General features: G+C 45.8%; 1 protein-coding gene across 7 annotated transcripts in view; it reads right to left on the reverse strand.

Annotated features, from left to right (window-relative positions):
* The window catches only part of EVC (EvC ciliary complex subunit 1), a 122,280-nt gene that overhangs the window by 67,722 nt on the left and 33,411 nt on the right, over window positions 1-21,147 (reverse strand). For all 7 annotated transcript variants that reach the window (XM_077300732.1, XM_077300731.1, XM_077300729.1 and 4 more), the window contains 2 exons: window positions 14,752-14,968; window positions 11,469-11,617 (listed from right to left, as the gene is read on the reverse strand). In XM_077300732.1, coding sequence (XP_077156847.1) covers window positions 11,469-11,617; window positions 14,752-14,968 — 366 coding nt within the window. The remainder of the gene's footprint in view (window positions 1-11,468; window positions 11,618-14,751; window positions 14,969-21,147) is intronic.

Consider the following 21,147-nt stretch of genomic DNA (forward strand, 5'->3'; position numbering starts at 1 on the left):
ATGCCTACTGGATGGGGGATATGCTTCTAGGTAACACTGTGTGTGCACAAAACCTTGTGGTATTTGTGGATTGTAAACTAAACATGAGCAGGCAGTGTGATGCAGCGGTAAAAAAGGCGAATGCCATTTTGGGCTGTATCAACAGGGGCATCAAATCAAAATCACAAGATGTCATAGTCCCATTGTATACGGCACTGGTCAGACCACACCTGGAGTATTTTGTGCAGTTCTGGAGGCCTCACTTCAAGAAGGACGTAGATAAAATAGAAAGGGTACAGAGGAGAGCAACGAAGATGATCTGGGGCCAAGGGAAGATAGGTTGAGAGATTTGGGAATGTTCAGCCTGGAGAAAAGGAGGTTGAGAGGGGACATTAGCTCTCTTTAAGTATTTGAAAGGTTGTCACTTGGAGGAGGGCAGGATGCTGTTTCTGTTGGCTGCAGAGGAGAGGACACGCAGTAATGGGTTTAAACTTCAAGTACAACGATATAGGCTAGATATCAGGAAAAAATTTTCACAGTCAGAGTAGTTCAGCAGTGGAATAGGCTGCCTAAGGAGGTGGTGAGCTCCCCCTCACTGGCAGTCTTCAAGCAAAGGTTGGATACACACTTTTCTTGGATGCTTTAGGATGCTTAGGGCTGATCATGCGTTGAGCAGGGGGTTGGACTAGATGGCCTGTATGGCCCCTTCCAACTCTATGATTCTATGAATCCCCAGCACCTCTTGTTAAAAGATCTCAGTAGGGAATGTGAAAGACCTCTGCCTGAGACCCCGGAGAGTGGAGAATAGAGACTCAAAAGGATCAAGAGTCTGATCCAGCAGCTTGATGTGTTCTTTGAAGGCACACAGATGGTACAGAAGGCACACAGATGGTGGGGGAGAGCCAGTTTGGTGTAGTGGTTAGGAGTGCGGACTTCTAATCTGGCATGCCGGGTTCGATTCCGCTCTCCCCCACATGCAACCAGCTGGGTGACCTTGGGCTCGCCACGGCACTGATAAAAGTGTTCTGACCGGGCAGTGATATCAGGGCTCTCTCAGCCTCACCCACCCCACAGGGTATCTGTTGTGGGGAGAGGAATGGGAAGGCGACTGTAAGCCGCTTTGAGCCTCCTTCGGGTAGGGAAAAGCGGCATATAAGAACCAACTCTTCTTCTTCTTCTTCTTCTACTTTATGTATTTATTTAATTTTATTTATATACCGCCCTCCCATTTTGGCTCAGGGCAGTTATAGAGATACAAGATACACCATCATTTTGAACATATGACAATTTCTAACAAACAACAATTTCTAATGGTATAACTTATGTATAACTTCTGTTGGTAGAACCTTTAACATTCAACTGTGATCTCAGGCTCTACAACTGTGCTCCTTCTGGCTGCACCGAGGTTCGGTCCTTCATCTTCAGGGTGCGGTCTGCAGTGGTAGGGGCCTCTGGCTCTGGTCAGTGGAGCTCTTTTTCACCTGCCCTGCTTTTCCCTGTAGCTGACTATCATTTCCAACATCCTGTGCTTCCCAGCAGACATTCAGCCTTCCTTAGGAGATTTCCCCCCTCCCTATTTTCATTATTTTAGAACCTTGTATCCCCTTCATCATCATTATCCCCAAGCATGCAGAAACCTCAACTCCAATTTGTGGTGCTCTCACTGCTACACAGAGTATCTGATTGACAGACCAAAAACAACAACAACAAAATACCTGTGGGTGCCTGAATAGCTCAGGGAGCTGTGGCAGTTCACCATGCTCATTTATGTACAAGCTGATGTACTAACAAACTGAGCCGCAGGACCCCTCTGCCAGACTACCTTAAAGGGCTGTTGTAACTGTGATTCTTTATCTCATGCCAAAACAACAAAGCCTTTAATAGCATATTAAAAATACAATATAAGGAAGAAAAATACAGAAGGATCAAACCAAAATAATGTGCAGTACTCCAAACATCCTAAAATTGCCATACAAACAATGAGTAATCATTCCATCACTTCTTGTCTTGCCACTTTGTAACTTAGCACAATGACAGAATGAGTGAATAGAATCCACCAAGGATATACTTAGGCAGCCTATTCCACTGCTGAATTACTGTCAGGCAAGATACACCCAAATGAATGCAGAATTCCAGAGAATAGCTAGAAGAGATAAGAATGCCTTCTTAAATGAACAGTGCAAACAAAGAGAAGAAAACAATATAATAGGGACCAGAGATCTCTTCAAGAAAATTGAAGATATGAAGAGCACATTTCATGCAAACGACCAAAATGGTAGGGGCCTCACAGAAGCAGAAGACATTTTTAAAAGGTGGCATAATTATACAGAAGAACTATACAAGAGCGAGCTTAACATCGCTGATAAACACAATGGGGTAGTCACTGACCTGGAGCCAGACATCCTGGAATGATAAATGGGCCTTAGGAAGTCTGAGCAACAATAAAGCTAGTAGAGGTGACAGCATTCCAGTTGAACTATTCAAAAACTTAAAAGATGACGCAGTAAAAGTGCTACACTCAATATGCCAGCAAATTTGGAAAACTCAACAGTGGCCACAGGATTGGAAAAGGTCAGTTTACATTCCAATCCCAAAGAAGGGCAATGCCAAAGAATGTTCAAACTACCGCACCATTGCACTCATTTCTCATGCTAGCAAAGCTATGCCCAAAATCTTACAAGCTAGGCTCCAGCAATACGTGGATTGTGAACCTCCAGAAGTACAGGCAGGATTTCGAAGAAGCAGAGGAACTAGAGATCAAATTGCCAACATACGCTGGATCATGGAGAAATCTAGGGAGTTCCAGAAAAACATCTACTTCTGCTTTATTGACTACTAGAAATAAAGCCCGCTGTAGTGTTAATACAGCGGGCACTAAAGGCAGCCCCCCCCCCCCCCCGCAGCGTTGGCAGTCTTCGGCCTTCTCCCGGCCGCTCCAGCAGCCGGGAGAAAGCAGAGCGAGGCCGCCCCCAGTGGCGACGATCTGCGCCCCCCCCCCAGCGGCAGCAATCTGTGCCCCCCCCAGTGGCAGGGATCCTGTATACTGTCATCTTGCCTATTTAACTTGTATGCAGAGCACATCATAAGAAAGGCAGAGTCACAAATTGGGATTAATACTGCAGGGAGAAATATCAACAACTTCAAATATGCAAATGATACCATTCTAATGGCAGAAAGCGGATTGGTTGATCTGCGCAGGCTCGAGAAGGCACAGAGTCAGCTCAGGTGGTTCTCGAATGTTTATTTTACTCCTTCTTTTTGGTCTTTTGGACTTTTGAAGCTTAGAGCTTTTGGATTTATGACAATTTCTGCAGCTATTACCAACTCTGCAATTTTGGTAGGCTTTTATCCCTTCGTCTACTGCTGCAAATGGAACAAGGAAAAGAAGGAGAGATAATTGAAAGGTAATTTGCCTGAGAAAACTTCCTTGGAGGAGTAAACTGGAGTTAATAGTGCCATATCGCAAGACGTATCTCCTGCTTATCCTTCCTTTTTTTAGTACTTTCTCTTTTTATTCCATTTATTTACTTTTTTTTTTAGTATTGTTTGGGCTATTTTAAATGTTTAAGTTTTTACTATTTATTTATTTATTTATTTATTTATTTATTTATGGTCATTTAGACCAGTGGTCCCCAACCTTTCTGAGGTTGGGTACCGGCAGGGCATCGGGGCGCGGCCCGTGCGGCACACGCCCATGTATCGGCCGCGCCCGCAGGCTGCGCCCGTGCATCGGACCGCACTCGGACCGCACAAGCGGGCTGCGCCCACGCATCGAGCCGCACCAGCAGGCCGCGCCCGCGCGTCGGGCCGCGCCCACACGGGCGCGACCGGCCCTGCTTCCCTCTCCCCGCCCTCCGGCAGTAAGAAGCTTCCCAGGCCGCAAGCTTGCGGCCTGGGAAGTTTTTTACTGCGGGGGGGGGCGGGGAGAGGGAGCTGCGGCCCGGCGCCATGGCCTTTGCGGCCCGGCACCGGGCCGCGGCCCGCAGGTTGGGGACCACTGATTTAGACCAAAATTTTGGAAGCACTACTATACAATAGCAGTTTGTAAAAGGGAAGGTAATACATTAAAAGGTTAAAAATGCATCAACAATAAAACTTAAAACTTCTCCACCATAAAAGCCAACATTTAGAAGCATTAACTGCCGTTGACTATTTTACACAGATAAAATGAGCCATAAAAGCAATAAAACTAATAAAGCTGTTAAAATATAAAACAAAAGACAAGATTAAGAGGCATGCGATACATCTACTAACCAAAAAACATAAGAAGTTCTGTGGACCTATTATGGCTATAAATGAGTGACCCATTCTTTCCTAATTCTTAAAGCTAGCCACGCAAATTTTGCTTCTTTCCTAGTTAACAAATTATCTGTATCTGATAGCAATATTTGCAGGCGATGCTTTCTCAGGTCGCGAGGGCATTCTATAAGCATTGGTACTAATGCACCTGTGCGAATATGATTATACAGCTTGCACTCAAATAAAATGTGTTCTGTGTTCTCTACTTGCCCCTCATTGCAGATACAGAGTCGATCCTTGAGAGGGAGTCCATCAAATTTCCCACTCAAGTAAGCAGAGGGCTTATTAAGTTTTTACTATTTTCTGACTATTGAGATTTACCTTCATGGTTAGATTTTCGTCTGTGTTTGATTCAGGGCAGGATTGGTGTGATATTTATTTGTAAAGGCTACTCCAGCAGTCGGCTAGCCTGAGTTGTTGAAACTCTTATTGCAACTCTTATTCTGTCACCTTGAAGATGGGCCGGAATAAAAGGGGCCGTGATCATGTTGATTTATCCCCATCTCCTGTCTCCAAGCAATCTAAGATTGATGACTTCCTTGTACCAAATAATCCTGCCACAATTTATGCTGTTCCAACATCAAACTATTTTGCTCCTTTGGATAGGAGCAATCAAAAATTCACTATCAAAAATTACAGTGAAGAAAGGAAAGTAGTGCCTACTCTGCTCCAAATTGAAGGCATTGACATTGAAGTAGATAACTTCAGCGTGGCAGATAACATCAAAAATGACCTCTTTAGTCTGACAGCAAAAATTGTTGAACTTATATTCAATAGAATAAAACTAATAGAGGCCAAGGTTGATCAACTTACTCAGATATTAACCAAACCATCCAGGGCCACTCAAACCCAGATGGGACTAAATCCTGGAAGACAGAATGGTTCACCTTGCAAATCTAAGAATATAAAGGAATCAGCTTCGAAACAGCAACCAGAAGATTGCCAGTTTCAGCTAAAGTGGCAGCCGTGCAAAATATGCCTCACCATCTACAAATTCAGAGGTCAGACTTTATTATGGAACTCTAAATCAGCGGTCCCCAACTTTCATCTGGTCGGGGACCGCCTCCGGGGGTGGGGGAGAGCCAGCGGCCCGGCTGCCGCAGTTGCTCATAAACGTGCATGCCCAATTGCTGGGCATGCGCGTTTTGGCCACCAGGACGCGCAAACGCGCACGCGCGGCAGTTCCAAGCGTGCGCGTTAGCGTCGCTGGTGCGCTGGCTGCCGTGCCGGCCTCTTTCCCCCCCTCTTGCTGCAGGGGGGGAGGCAGGCGCGGCCGCTGGCGGCCCGGTACAGGGCTGCGGACCGGGGGTTGGGGACCCCTGTTCTAAATGGCGCGTTAACCAGCATTTAAGAGTTCTCCTTAGGAAGAACTTCTCTTTGAATGAACTAAAAACAGTAGAGTCACTTAACATTCAGAATCAGGTGCAAAGAGTTTTGCTTACCTTTGAAAGCCCAAATATCCCAGCAATATTACTGCAACAGAGACCATTCCTCTACTCTAAAGGGATTTTTCCAACCAGGGTATTTAACAATTTAATTTTATCTTCCTTAATTCCAAAGCTGCAAAACTCCAACACTTTTAACTCCAACTCTAACTTCTCAATGGCTATTGCTCAAGAAAATGTTTTGCAGGCTAAGCATCGGAAGGACTTAATTTAATGGACAGACCTACCCAAACAATCAAGACTGGACCCAGGGACTTTTGAGCCAATAAACAGTATAGAAGAAAATCTACCCCTTTCTTTTTCAGCTCTTCCCCCTATGGAACAAACTGAGATTACATCAAGATTAGAGCACCTAAGTTACTCAATTCAAGAAATGATTTGCCAGATTCATCTCTACTCTTAACCTCTAATCAGCAAATGACCAGCGTGCTAGAAACTCTTGCTGTTCCTGCCCCCTCATCCTCCACCCTGACACCAATATGTTCTCAAGGACTTGTTGAAGAGCCACCTAGAATACAGCAGAAGGTGCCTGAGACCAAACTGACTAACATTATCTTACAGGTCAATACAAAAGTTTGCACTGAGAAGGACAAGGCTGCTGCATACAAAAATGTCGGTGTCTTCTTGGATTCTGATGGCGATTTAAATAGAATTTCAAGTGATGAACGTTAACTGCTGCCTCAAGAAAAGGATGAAGATATCCAGATGACTCTACCTGCCCAGAACTTCCCTCTGACTATGTCTCGCCCTGGCAATGGAATTAATGGAACTAATGTACAAAATGATAATATCAGTAATGAATGACAACCAATGAACACCTCGCAGCTAGCCTTGGTTTGCTGGATTGTAGCTGGGTGGCACTCAAAACGCTTAGATGGGGCCTTTATAAAATATATATCTCAGTTTGATGTTATATTCTTGCAGGAAACCTGGATGATTTTGATATTTCTAATTATCATTCAGTTTTGACAGCAGCCACTCCAAGTCTTAAGGGTGGAAGACCCCAGGGAGGTTTAGGAATCTTTATCTCCACCAGACTGAAAGTGCAAGTCCTCAAGTTACCATTTTATGCTAATTGGGTAGTGGCAACACTGCTGCATTTTAATAAGTTCCAGTTACTCTGCATTAACTTGTATTTACCTCCCCAGCGTTTACAGGCAAAGACCAAATCTCTGTGGGGAGAAGTGGAATGTTATATTTTCCAACTAGCTTTAAAATATCCAACTGCCATGCTAATTGTTGGGGGTGATCTAAACACAAGGATGGGGTATAACAACATACTACTTGCAGACAAATTCTCCTCTTGGCCTTTTGACACAGAGGGTGAGCAACTCTTCCCCCCTCGTGGTTCCTTAGATTCTGTGAGCAACCTAGCGGGTTTTTGCTTAGCTCAGGCATCCAATAAATTAAACTTATTTATACTGAATGGAGCTGCTCCAGGCGATTGCCCTGGCCAATTCTCCCTCTGGTCTGGGTCTAAACTGTCTACTATAGACTATGTAATGGTATCCCATGATCTGGCAACAAGGATAACAAATTTTGTAATTGCCCCAAGACTGGAAAGTGACCACCTCCCTCTTACTCTGTTCTGTAACCTTGAGGCCCTTTCTTTTAGAACTTCTGTCTATAGCCATCTTGATGGCTCAGTAGAATCAGGGAGACTAAAAGTTAAATGGAACTGGCAGTTAAATAATGCTATAAATGAGTGGATTAATTCAGAGCATGGCATAGAGGTGTACTCCAGTTTTTTAGGAAAACTAGACAACAGTTTTGACATCCTTAATGTATATAACGAACTCATTCAGACTCTGAAACCACTACTATCTAGGCCTGGCTCAACCTCCACTGCTGTAAAGGCACCCTGAAAAAAGTGGTTTGATCAGGATTGTATAAATGCTAAGAAAGATCTTCTTTTATCCTTTGCTGCTTTCAAAGCTAAGCAATCTCACCTTGCTAAATTAGAAGTTATTAAAAAAAGAGGCTACAAAACTCTTTTAAGGCAGTGGTCCCCAACCTGCGGGCCGCGGCCCAGTGCTGGGCCGCGAAGGCCATGGCGCCGGGCCGCGGCTCCCTCTCCCTGCCCCCCCCCGCAGTAAAAAACTTCCCAGGCCGCAAGCTTACGGCCCGGGAAGCTTCTTACTGCGGGAGGGCGGGGAGAGGGAATCAGGGCCGGGCTGCGCCCATGCATTGCGCATGCGCATGGCACATTCACACATGCGCAATGCGCGGGCACAGCCCGATGCACGGTCGCAAACCGCCGGCGCGGCCCGGTGTGCGGGCCGCGGGCGCGGCTCGATGTGCGGGCATGGCCCGCACGGGTGGGGCCCGCAGGCACGGCCCGATGCCCTGCCGGTCCCCAGCCTCAGAAAGGTTGGGGACCACTGTTTTAAAGAACAAAAAGAAAGCAGCAGTCCATGAGAATTGGGCATCTATCATTAGATCTGTCAAGAACAAGGACTCTGTGGGCTTCTGGAGATTAACATCTACCTGCTCTGACTTTGCAATAAGTCATATGACAAATACAATCACAGCTGAGACTTGGGAACTTTATTTCTCTAGCCTGTATAGTGAACATCAATTACATACTCAACTAGATTTTCTAACTAATTGTTTACCACAATGGCCACCAGTAGCATCTCAAGAAATTAAACAATTAATTCTAGAATTAAAGAGTGGGAAAGCCCCAGGCAGTGACTTCATCCTTCCAGACTTATTGAAATCAAACGTAGATTGGTGGGCCCCAATTTTAGCCCTCTTATTCACATACATTGACCAGACAACTCAGATTCCCCAAGACTGGGGTCTTGCAGTCATAGTTTCCATCTTTAAGAAAAGCAGTAGAGAAGAACCAGCCAATTATAGACCCATAAGTCTCCTTAACATAATCAGTAAATTATACTCTAAACACCTTAGTTTAAGATTGTGTGACTGGCTTGATCAGGAAGGTTTCTTAGAAGAAGAACAGGCTGGCTTTAGACATGGCAGATCAGTTATGGATCATTGTTTAGTCTTACAGCACTTAATTGACAAGTATGTGCATTCTGGTAAGAGATCACTTTTTGTGGCCTTTGTTGACTTTAAATCTGCATTCGATTCAATATCTAGAGATCTTCTATGGTCAAAATTATCCAATTCAACAATTGATAAACGGTTTTTGCTATTACTTTATAAACTTCACAAAAATACAAGTCTTCGTGTCAGATTCAGCCCAGAGGGTCATTTAACCAACTCGATCCCTACACAGAAAGGTGTAAGATAGGGCTGTATTCTGGCTCCTTTTTAATTTAATATCTATATTGATGCATTAATCAAACGTCTAAAGAACTCAGACATTCATGCCCCTAAACTTGCAGACAAAAGGTTACCCATACTTATGTATGCTGATGATGCAGTAATTCTCTCACAGACCAGAATAGGCCTGAAAAGGGCTTTGGAAGTTTTAGCTTTGCATTGCCAGGAGGAACACCTAGTTATCAATTATGCCAAAACAAAAATTATGTGCTTTAACAACAGGGCAAAAATTTTTCCTTGGCATATTGGCCAACATCGTATTGAGCAAGTTAAATGCTTCAAATATCTTGGTGTGATCTTCCAGTATAACGGAACGCAAACTGCTCATATTCACTCAGTAGCTGACGCTGCTCAGAAGAGTGCAGCGGCTATCTTAAGATTCTATCGAACTAAGGGTGGTGGCTTCATTCCTGCTGCAATCAAACTGTTTTCAGCCAAATCACTGGCTCAACTTACATATGGTGCCCAATTAGGTCCATACTCCAATTTTGCTCCCTTAGAGAAAATTCAAGCAGGTTTCCTAAGAGCCCTCTTTAATGTTCCAAGGTGTACAGCCAATGTAGTTCTCCGGCAGGAGGCAGGGTTGACAAAAGTAGAGACCAGGGTAGATAAAAGTAGGTAAAAGTAGATAACAATAATTAACTATTGGCTAAAAATTCATCTTCAACCTGTAGGCCTTATTCCTTCTTTCTTGTCAGTTAACCCACAACCCACCTGGTGTACAGAAATAATTAACAAACTTCTTAAAATTGGTTTAGCTCCTGATCATCTATTAGAAACGGGGCACAGGCAAGCAAAACATCTGGTCTATCAACGACTTATGGATATTGAGCTGCAAAATGAGATGACCCTACTCCCAAGCCCATATAGGTTACTAAAGTCCTGGGAGGGATTTTCTACTGCACCATATCTAACATACATCACCTTTACTAAATTTCGATGGGCTTTTTCAAGGGCCCGGTTCAATGCATTTCCATCAGCACTGCTAAGTGGAAGACTGCAACGTGTGCCTATAGAGAACCGATTATGCCCTTGCAATTCAGGTGTAAATAAATCAATTGCCCACATTATATTATACTGTGACTTTTATAAGGTTGCCAGAAGCCGTTTAATCTTGCCCTTGCTATCAAGGTTCCCTGGACTTACAGTTGATCATCTAATTAACATCTTGCTTGCAGATAAAGATAATTCTGTCTCTTACATGGTGGCAAAGTTTTGCTACACTGCCAGCAGAGTGCGGAAATCTTTGGTTACTGTTGATGCTGAGTGACCTGACTGTCAAAATGCTGTATTAACATTTTGTGCCTTTATTAACTCCCTGATGCCGAGTGTCCTGTTAAAACGCTGTAATAATGTATGTGGTCTGTAGATACTTTGATGCTGGTCAATGACCGTAATAAATCATCATCATCATCAATGGCAGAAAGCGAATAGGAACTAAAGAGCCTCTTGATGCAGGTAAAGGAGGAGAGTGCAAAAGTTGGTTTGAAACTCAACATCAAGAAAACAAAGATCATGGCATTTGGCCCTCTGAATTCCTGACAAACAGATGGGGAAGAAATGGAGGTAGTGACAGATTTTATTTTCCTGGGCTCCAAGATCACTGCAGATGGGGACTGCAGCAAAGAAATTAAAAGACGCTTGCTCCTGGGGAGGAAAGCTATGGCAAACCTAGACAACATCCTAAAAAGTAGAGACATCACCCTGCCAACAGAAGTGTGTCTAGTCAAGGCTATGGTCTTCCCAGTTGCAATCTATGGCTGTGAAAGTTGGACCATAAGGAAGACCGAGCGTCAAAGAATTGAGGCTTTTGAACTCTGGTGCTGGAGAAGACTCTTGCGAGTCCCTTGGACTGCAAGGCGAACAAACCGGTCAGTCCTAGAGGAGATCAGCCCTGCCTGCTCCTTAGAAGGCCAGATCCTGAAGATGAAACTCAAATACTTTGGCCATCTCATGAGAAGGAAGGACTTCCTGGAGAAGAGCCTAATGCTGTGAGCGATTGAGGGTAAAAGAAGAAGGGGACAACAGAGAATGAGGTGGCTGGATGGAGCCACTGCAGTAGGTACAAACTTAAATGGACTCCGGGGAATGGTAGAGGACAGGAAGGCCTGGAGGAACATTGTCCATGGGGTCGCAATGGGTCGGACACGACTTCGCACCTAGCAACAACAACAACATCACTGTTTTACACTGCTGTGAGTCAGCTGGCTAAGAGCATGAGGTTAAAAAATATGACAATAAATAAAAATGAAAAAGAACCGAATGATCCCTGAGTGCCCTCCAGGATGAAAGGAATGCTGAAAGCCACTAGAAGAGAGAGTAGGGGAACTAGCCAAGAAGACCACTAGGGTCCTGAAGAGGGGGCATTCATTCCCCAGTTCTTTTACTACCTTGTGGGCATCCAGCTTTTCCAAAAAGCAGCTCATAGGAGTCTGCAGTTCCTGCCACAGTTACCTTCAGAAATGCATCGAGGCTCTCCAGGGGCTGGCTTCTGCTGAGGAGAGATCTTTGCTCTTCTTCCTGAGCTTTGTTGAGGCTTTCTATTTTCTTTGCGTCACTTCTTAAGCACTTCTGGATTACATTTTTGCCGAGCTGAATGCATTCTGAAAAGGAGAATTTTAAAGATTTGTATAAACTGGAAAATAGACAGAGAATATGAAGCATGTCAGACTTTTTTATCTTTCCTGGCACCCTAGCGGTTATAGGAAGTGGGCAGAGCCAAGTGAGGCTTTGGCCCAGCAAAGCTTCTGATTGGCTGTGCAGATTTTTTAAAATGTCACTTTGGTAACAGCTGCAGGCACAGTGCAAAGATTTTCACTCTGTGACTGAAGTTAAGTTATGGCAGCCATTTTGGGCTATTCTTGAAATCAGTAAATATGAAAGAATCACAATAAAACAAAATATCTGCATACGTAAATGAAATAGGAAATAGAGACATACATATAATTCTTATCCTACCTATTTTAAGGTTAAAGGATGAAATGCAGTCTCTGAGATTCTCACCAATTTTTTTTTTTTAGAAAGGTTAAATAGTCCCATACAACCTACATCAGAGGGATTCAGGGATGTTTTGCAGGTGGCTCTCTGAGGCAGGCCCAATTCTGTGAAACTCACATGACTCTATCAAACCCAATGCATTCATCTCCTTTGAATGGTTGATACAAACATTTTCAAACTGAGAATTAATTCTCCCATAACAACAGAGTGTCCCAGAGACCTGCCTTTCTACCTTTAATTCTGGGCAAGTCTCCAACGATTCACAATTATCTTTCTAAGGATGTACCAGCAAGATTTTGCTGAAATGGTTAACATGAATTTTCTGGACAGTTTTGTTCAGTCGGGTCTGTGACAAATATATTGATATGACAATATTCTAGTGCTCTGAGAAACAAGGAGAGTGAAAGAGACATAAAAACAGCACAACTGGAGAGGTCACCCCTCAGTTGGGCCTTTGAGCTGGCTTTGGCTAGAGAAAGAGGAGAGAGGAGGAGGAGGTGACTGCAGTGTGTGTGTGTGTGTGAGGTCTTGCCACCCAGGGATTTGCAGAAATGCAGCCCAAGCTTAAGAATATCTATCTTTTTACAGAGGTGGAAAGGCTTGGTTATGCAGACTAGAAAGTTATTACAGTGTCTGTGACCAGCAAAGGCAAGAGAAAGCTGTTGTGTGAATCTCTTTGAGTGCTGAAGTGAAGTGATGGGAAATCCTGCCTTGAGAGAAGGGACCCCTGGAGCTCAATGGCTGAAGCAGACCACCAAGGGCACAACCCACCAGGAAGTTCCCCCACTGGAGCCCCATTTCAAGGAGTTATTGGGCTAGTTGCTTCAGTGGGGTTTGCAAGGAGAACTTCCTGGAAAAAGACACCCCACTGAGCTGGCAGGTTCTACTGAGGGAGAGGGGGATGGGCAGGGAAACCCAACCATTCTACCACCATGGCTGCTGCCCAGTGAAGAGAGAGGAAGACTGGCAGGCACGTCCAGTCATAAAAGAAAATGTCTAGTTTGCAATACATGCATTAGTAAGGAAACCCCATTGAAAATTTTGGGCAGCCTTTGGAAGAGAGCTACTGACAGCTAACTAGACATCTTCTTTCATTAAGTGACTCTGATACTCTACAGCAGGGGTAGTCAACCTGTGGTTCTCCAGATGTCCATGGACTACAATTCCCATGAACCCATGCCAGAGTTTGCTGGCAGGGGCTCATGGGAATTGTAGTTCATGAACATCTTGAGGACCACAGGTAGACTATCCCTGCTCTACAGCTCTTACCTTGGAGCTTTTATTGGCTGCTGTACATACTTTATATGCATTAAGAACTGGTGTGTGTTAAAAACAGATCTTTGAAGAAGGCCCTATAAGGGCTAAAACACGTAGGTCTATTGGTTCACATAGCACATAGCATACTGGTTTGCAATAGCCTATGGGCTGGATATATGTTTTTCATTCCTAAAGTTGTTTTTTAAAATTGTGCACCATAAAAGTAATGCAATTTTAACAATAACACAGACATTCAACCTTTGAAGGTCCTAACTGTCCGTCCGTCCATCCCCCCCTTTGGTTTTTGATCCTGCACTGGGCAGGGGGTTGGACTGGATGACCCCTCCCAACTTTATGATTCTGTGGCTGGGTTTGAGCTTTTGTGAGTCACTGCTCACTTTTTAGGATATCAGAAGAAGCCAAAGTAGTAAGCAGAGACTTCTGAAAACTCCTCCCCTGCCAGAAATTGTGTTCGTCTTCCAGGTGCTCCTGGACTCCGGCTCTACGGAGAGACTCAAGAAAGGGGAACTCTCCAGGATATCACAGGAATACACAAGTGACCTGTATTGGCAGCCAGGAATGCAAATCTTTAAAGCAGATGAGTGGATGGGAACTATAAAGTTCAGCTTCCCCCAAAACCAAAGTAAAAGAATCCAGTATGGCTGCTCATCAAACTTGCATTGGTTACAGGCTAAAGTTCTGTAAATCCTTCCTCAGTGACAACCAACAATCAAGCTAGCAAGAGTTCAAACAGCCGAACAAAAGGTCCCAACACTCTGAGCCTTTCAGGAACATACCTGGGGAAATAATCTTGAATGGTGGTCCCCAACCACCAGGCCGCGGCTCCCTCTCCCCGCCCCCCCCCCCCACAGTAAGAAACTTCCCAGGCCGCAAGCAAATCGGCCGCAAAAGCGTCCGATTAGCTTGCGGTTCAGCAAGCTTTGTTTTGTGTGTGGGGGGGGGGAAGCAGGTCCGTGCATGCGCAGGTCCGTGCATGCACGTTTGCGCCATACATGGCCGCAAATGCGCATGCATGGCAGTTTCGCGCATGCGCCCTCCCCACCACTGCTGGTCCGCAGCCTTAGAAAGGTTATGGACCACTGGTCTTCAATGTCAAGACAGATTAACCCAGCAACTGTCCTGATCTATGATTCTCGGACTCCTGCGGCATAGCAGAGGGGCAGCTGCAAAGGAAATAGCTGGGGCAGATAATGAACAGGAAAGGGATTAAAGACTCACCTGGCCTACCTTGTCAACAGGCTGATCCATTGTCTGACAAAGGAAAGGACCCTGCTGCATTACAATGTAATTTCAGCAGGAATGAACAAGGACTGTTGAAAAGGGGGATGAAAAGGAGGATGCAGGAGTGTAGGGGCATTAGGTCCGGATTCTCAGTTGTCAATCAGTCACCCAACAGAGCCAACAGTGCACAGGGAGGCTGGAGTCGGCCCACGTCCACTCGAGATATCCTCCAGAAACTCACCATCTTCATAGAGTTCCACTTTCCCCAAAAAAACCTTCTGGATTCCTATTAAGAGCTCCTCCTTCTGCTTCACAGTGAAGTTGTTCCTTTGAACCAACAGATCCAGTGTGTGAGATATTGCATGAAGTCTACATTTACTTTCTTCCTGCAACTGTGTCTTCAGCAAGCCAACAATTTTCACCAGTTGCTCCCAGTTAAACATTCTTTCTTGGATGGCCTGAAAGTAAAATGTGACCCACATTAACACCTCAGAGGGCCACACCAATACGAGCCAGCATGGAGCAGATGTCTGAGCAGCCTTTCTCAACCTTTTTACCATTGAGAACCCACCCCCCATACATTCTTCAGGCTTTGAGGAACACCAGAAGTGATGTCAGCAGGCCACACCTCCCTACCACAATCCCAGAAGTCACATGTCACCAGAAGTGACATCATCCAGAAACTTCCACCAAATGTGACATTATGGTCTGTCAACCCCTGCTCCCCTTACTTCACTGGGAACAACAACAGGGTGGGACAGGAATCTGGTGCTGCACCTCCCCCTGTCATGCCCCCAATGCAGCTAAGTTAAAAAGAGAGTCCATCCTTCTCTGTAGTCCAGATGCTACCACATATAATAGAATCATAGAATAATAGAGTTGGAAGGTACCTCCAGGGTCATCTAGTCCAACCCCCTGCATTATGCAAAACACTTAAAACCCCTTTGCCTTCACAGAATCAGCCTCTCCATCAGATGGCTCTCCAGCCTCTGTTTAAAAATTCCCAAAGATGGAGAACCCACCACCTCCCGAGGAAGCCTGTTCCACTGAGAAACTGCTCTAACTGTCAGGAACTTCTTCCGGATGTTTCTTTTGCATTAATTTAATCCCATTGGTTCTGGTCTGTCCCTCCGGGGCAAGAGAGAACAACTCTGGTCCATCCTCAAGATAAACAGGTTTGCTCATACAACCCAGCAGGGAACCACAGATAACACTGCTCCAAAGGCCGAAGAGTGGAGACCAGACTTGTTGTCTCGAGAGGTCTGCTGCCTACCTGGTGCGCGCATCAAGGATGTGACAGAACAGCTGGACAGGCTCATCAAGCCTACAGATCATTACCCCTTCCTTCCTATCCATTCTGGAACAAATAATACTGCCCAGCAGAACATGGAACATATTAAGAAAGACTTTGTGGATCTGGGGGAAAAGGTAAAGGACCTGGGAGCACAGGTTGTGCTTTCATCAGTCCTTCCTGTAAGTGGCCAAGGCATAGGAAGAGGGAGAAAAATTATGCAAGTAAATGACTGGCTACATCAATGGTGTCGATGGGAATGGTTTGGATTTCTGGCTCATGGTCAACAATGTCAATATGAGGGGCTATTATCAGGAGACGGCGTGCACCTCACAAGGGAGGGAAAAAGAATTTTTGGGAGGACCTTTGCACACCTGGTGAACAGGGCTTTAAACTAGACACAAAGGGGGAGCAAGACGTAAATTCAGAACTTGGTGTGATGGCAAGATCTGAACATGAGAAGATCTCAAATCCACAGGGAATGTTACATAAGCAGGGAACTACCAGCTTACAAGGAAGTTGAAAAACCAAAAACCATGAGGCACACAAAGGGTGGACTACGATGTCTCTACCTTAATGCACAGAGTATAGGAAACAAGCAGGAGGAATTAGTAGTCGTAATAGAGGAAGGGGGCTATGACCTAATAGGAATCACAGAAACTTGGTGGGATAATGCTCACAATTGGAATACTAGAACTGAGGAGTACAATCTATTCAGAAGGGACAGACAAGAAAAGAAGGTGTAGCAATATATGTTAGGAATCTTTATACTTATGAAGAAATACAGGTACTCGAGGGGGAAACAGTGACTTCAATTATCCAGATATCTGTTGGAAAACCAACTCTGCTAAAAATGCAAACTCTGTTAAATTCTTAACTTGTCTTGCCGACAGCTTCATTTCCCAGAAAGTAGAGTGGAACCAGGGGCTATGCTATTTTAGACTTGATTCTCATCAATAGGGAAGAACTGGTAGATGAGGTGGAGGTAGTGGGCAAACTTGGTAACAGTGACCATGTGCAGTGGTAAGTGGTACCCTAAGTCAGGCTATCAGGGCATAGTAGTCCAACCATGGGACAACATCAGTGGCCATCAGATCCACCTCTACCCCAGCCCTAACAATCAATTCAAGGGTGCGGCTGGCCTGACGGGTGGGACCAGTAACAAACTGGGAGAATCCCAGTGTTGCCATGGCTAACACTAGGTCCGAGCCAGACCCAAAGGATGGTGAATTGGTGTGGATGTTGAAGTCTCCTGCAATACCCAGGTCGTCATTGCCTCCAGGATGCTCAATAGGGTAGCTGGTGGTGCACTAGGCAGTTGGCACACCAACCAGATGACCATGTTCTCCACTGATCCCCACTCTATGCCAACACACTCCACTCCTGAGATCAATGGTGCTGGGAGAAATGGTGCTGTAGGAGAAAGCCTCCCTGACAAGGATCATCACCCCCTCCCCACCATGGAGCCAAGACTGGTAAAGGACCGTAAACCGAGGTGGTGCCAGATCTTTCAGGGCGACTGTGCACAGGTTTCAGTCAGTCACACCAGGTCTACCTCCTGCCCCACTAAGTAATCTTGCAGGGTGGAGAACTTGTTGCTAATCAACCTAGCATTGCACAACGTCAGTGTCAGTTCCACCCTAGCCTCCAACCTGACATGTCTAGGGACGGGACGAAAATTAGAAGAGCAGTGAGCATGTCGAGGTTCCCAGCTATGAGATCCCCATTGGCGGGGCCTGAGCAAACCCTCATATCTCCCCATTCTTCTCTTCTTCAGCATCCTCCCACTGCTATATCTCCATTGGCCCATCATCCTTGGGATCCCGGACCCTGGCAGGGACCCTCCACTGGCTCCCCCCTCCCCTGGCATCCTTCCCTGAAGAGATCTGAACATCCTAACTACCTACCTAGCCCTGGACTAACTAACTCTACTAATAAGAACCCACCCCCTCCCAAACCACCCCACGTGCAACCCACTCAACCCAACTCCCTCCATTGCCTATTTAATGTCAAGGGCAGACAGACTAACAACTTGCTTCTGGATTAATAGAAAGCTTTATTGATAGCAGATCAGCACACCTCAACGTGTGCAGATCAGCACGCCTGATCCTGTCGTCTAACTACAGACCGACACTAGCCTTGAGAGGCAGTTCCCTGGATCCCCCTCTCCAGTTTGAGAGCCAGTTTGTTGTAGTGGTTAGGAGTGCGGACTTCTAATCTGGCATGCCGGGTTCGATTCTGCACTCCCCCGCATGCAGCCAGCTGGGTGACCTTGGGCTCGCCATGGCACTGATAAAACTGTTCTGACCGGGCAGTGATATCAGTGCTCTCTCAGCCTCACCCACCTCACAGGGTGTCTGTTGTGGGGAGAGGAAAGGGAAGGCGACTGTAAGCCGCTTTGAGCCTCCTTCGGGTAGGGAAAAGCAGCATATAAGAACTAACTCTTCTTCTTCTTCTTCTTCTTCTTCTTCTTCTTCTTCTTCTTCTTCTTCTTCTTCTTCTTCTTCTTCTTCTTCTTCTTCTTCTTCTTCTTCTTCTTCTTCTTCTTCTTCTTCTTCTTCTTCTTCTTCTTCTTCTTCTTCTTCTTCTTCTTCTTCTTCTTCTTCTTCTTCTTCTTCTTCTTCTTCTTCTTCTTCTTCTTCTTCTTCTTCTTCTTCTTCTTCTTCTTCTTCTTCTTCTTCTTCTTCTTCTTCTTCTTCTTCTTCTTCTTCTTCTTCTTCTTCTTCTTCTTCAAGGGGAGCTCTCTAAGGGTCAGACCTACCTCAGGACTACCCTAGGGTTAACTTTCTCCCAAATCCAGTTTGGATCTACTTCTGGTCTTCAATCGGGAAGCCAGCACAGTCTGCACAGGGCCTGTGCACAGTGGCTTCTTCTCACTACACCATTCTTTGCCTCCGTAGAGTCCACAATAGTTCTCAGCTAAGAGGGGAAACTCTTCTTCTTCTTGCAATGAAGAACTCTTCTTCTTCTTCTTCCAGGGGGAGTCCTTCTCTCCTCCTTGCTCTCCACTGGTGCCCTAGGTGGCTGCCTCTCCACACTCAATTGTCCCAATTGTCCAGTCGCTGTGCTTCTCTGCTGTGTCTCTGTCAAGATCGACTCTCCACTGTTGCCACACCGTGATAATGGCACCTGGGACTCTCCTCTCTTCCTCCTGAGCTGCTATTGTTCTGTCCCCATTGGTGCCTGGCTCTGTCAGGCCTGCAAACATCCCCCAGTGCCCAAAAGCCCTGGAGAATGTTTGGGGGTTGAAGTCCCCAGTGGGACTATCTCTGCACCTGTGCTGGTTCTCATCTTTCACTGTGTCGATGAAAAGCTGCTTGAACCTCTGCCAGGCTTCTTGGAGCACCAAAGGTCTATTGAGTAAGATATTACTGGGTATGATGATGGGTTGGTTCCACAGCATGGGGGGGGGGGACCCAACCTTAATCTATGGTCTATGCCTGGGTTGCCTTCCCATGGCACAAACCAGTGCGTGCCTCCAGCTTCCTCCACCTTGATCCTGGCTGCTGCTTCCAGGCAACCGTGTGGAATTCCATAGCCTCTCCATCCATTCTCCTTCCATGCTCAGGCTATCAACAGAGTTGTGCTCTCCGAGGGTCTCTTGATCCTTAAACTGTCTCTGGTTCTGCGGGCCCTGCAAATCTTTAACTGGCTTTGTTCCACCTACATTCCAAGTCCCCCATGGAGAGCTTGATCAGTATGGCAAATGCCAGACTTGACTGACCAGAAAGCAGAGAATGGGGAGCCACTGTAGAGCCATAGGGGCAGCACTGTACACTGCTGCTGTCAAAAGGAGAAACACACCGAATCTCCTGCCTCCAGTGATATGGTGCATGAAGTACCAGTGTCATGCCCATGGAGTGATTCACAGTGAAGTCACATGACATATTTTCTTTTTCAATGTGATCCCTGAGAAGAGAGGAATAAGAGTGGACTCAGGGCTGTTGCTTTTGGAAGCCTTCATCTTCCTGTTGCTTTTGGAAGCCTTCATGTCCTGCAGGGGGCAGGGGGCTTGCACGCTTGTGTCCTGTAAATTATGTAAAAGGGAGTTGCTCAGGAGAACTTTTCTATAAAGGTAACAGGGCTGCACTATAGCAGGATAGTCCAGGACGGTGCTTCCTAAGGGTAGGGAGACTATAGCTGATATCAGTCAGTCTGCTGCATGTCACCCTGATGTAGTTTCATTGTTTTTTTAATGCTGTGCGACCATTTTTCTCCATTATATTCCCTCCACTTCATTATATCAGCCTTTCTCAACCTTTTTACCATTGAGAACCCCTTGAAACAATTGTCAGGCTTTAAGAAACCTCCAAAGTGAGGTCAGCGAGCCATATCTCACTGATACACCCTAGAAGTCACGTCACCAGAAGTGACATCACACTCTGTCACCCCCCCTCTCCCCAACACCAGAAGTGGCCAAATGGCCTCATCACCCAAGCTGGGAACAGAGCTGGGCAGGCATCTGCCACTCCATTGCCCTCTGCCAACCTCACACTACAATTAAATTTAAATGAGAGCACTTACCCCTCCGGACTCCAATCGCTACCACGTGCAACGAGTCTCAGACAGCAAGGATTTCTACCCCCTTCAGGACCATCACTGGCCATTTTGGGAGGGGTGGGGCGGGGCACAGGTTAACATGACCATATATGGCCATATCACTCAATACGCTTTAAAAGAAATTTTAAAATATATTAAAAATGAACACCTGCCAACTGGAGAAATCCTTCAGGGGCTAACAAGAAACCCCTACTGAGAAAACTCAGTAGTATCATGCCTCACCCCCTTCAAGGATCGCTGCCTTGTTGTGGCAAGGGGGCTTGCGTAGCTCAGTGAAGCTATGAGCTATGCCGTGCAGGGCCACCCAAGACGGACAGGTCATAGCTGAGAGCTCTGACAAAAGGTGATCCACTGGAGAAGGAAATGGCAAACCACTCCACTATCTTTGCCATGAAAACTCTATGGACAGTTCCAAAAGGCAAAACGTTATGACACCGGAAGATGAGCCCCTCAGGTCGGAAGGTGTCCAATATGCTACTGGGGATGAGCAGACGGCTAGTACGAGTAGTGCCAGAATGAATGAAGCGGCTGGGCCAAAGCCGAAAGGACGCTCAGTTGTGGAAGTAACTGGTGGCGAAAAGACAGTCCGATGCTGTAAAGATTTTTATTCCATAGGAACCTGGAACGTCATATCCATGAATCAAGGCAAGCTGGACGTGGTTAAACAAGAAATGAGAAGACTGAACATCGACATTTTAGGAATCAGTGAACTAAAATGGACAGGAATGGGTGAATTTAATTCAGATGACCATCAGGTATACTACTGTGGACAAGAATCTCGCAGAA

Source organism: Paroedura picta, chromosome 10, assembly GCF_049243985.1.
Source record: "Paroedura picta isolate Pp20150507F chromosome 10, Ppicta_v3.0, whole genome shotgun sequence".
Taxonomy (NCBI): Eukaryota; Metazoa; Chordata; class Lepidosauria; order Squamata; family Gekkonidae; genus Paroedura; species Paroedura picta.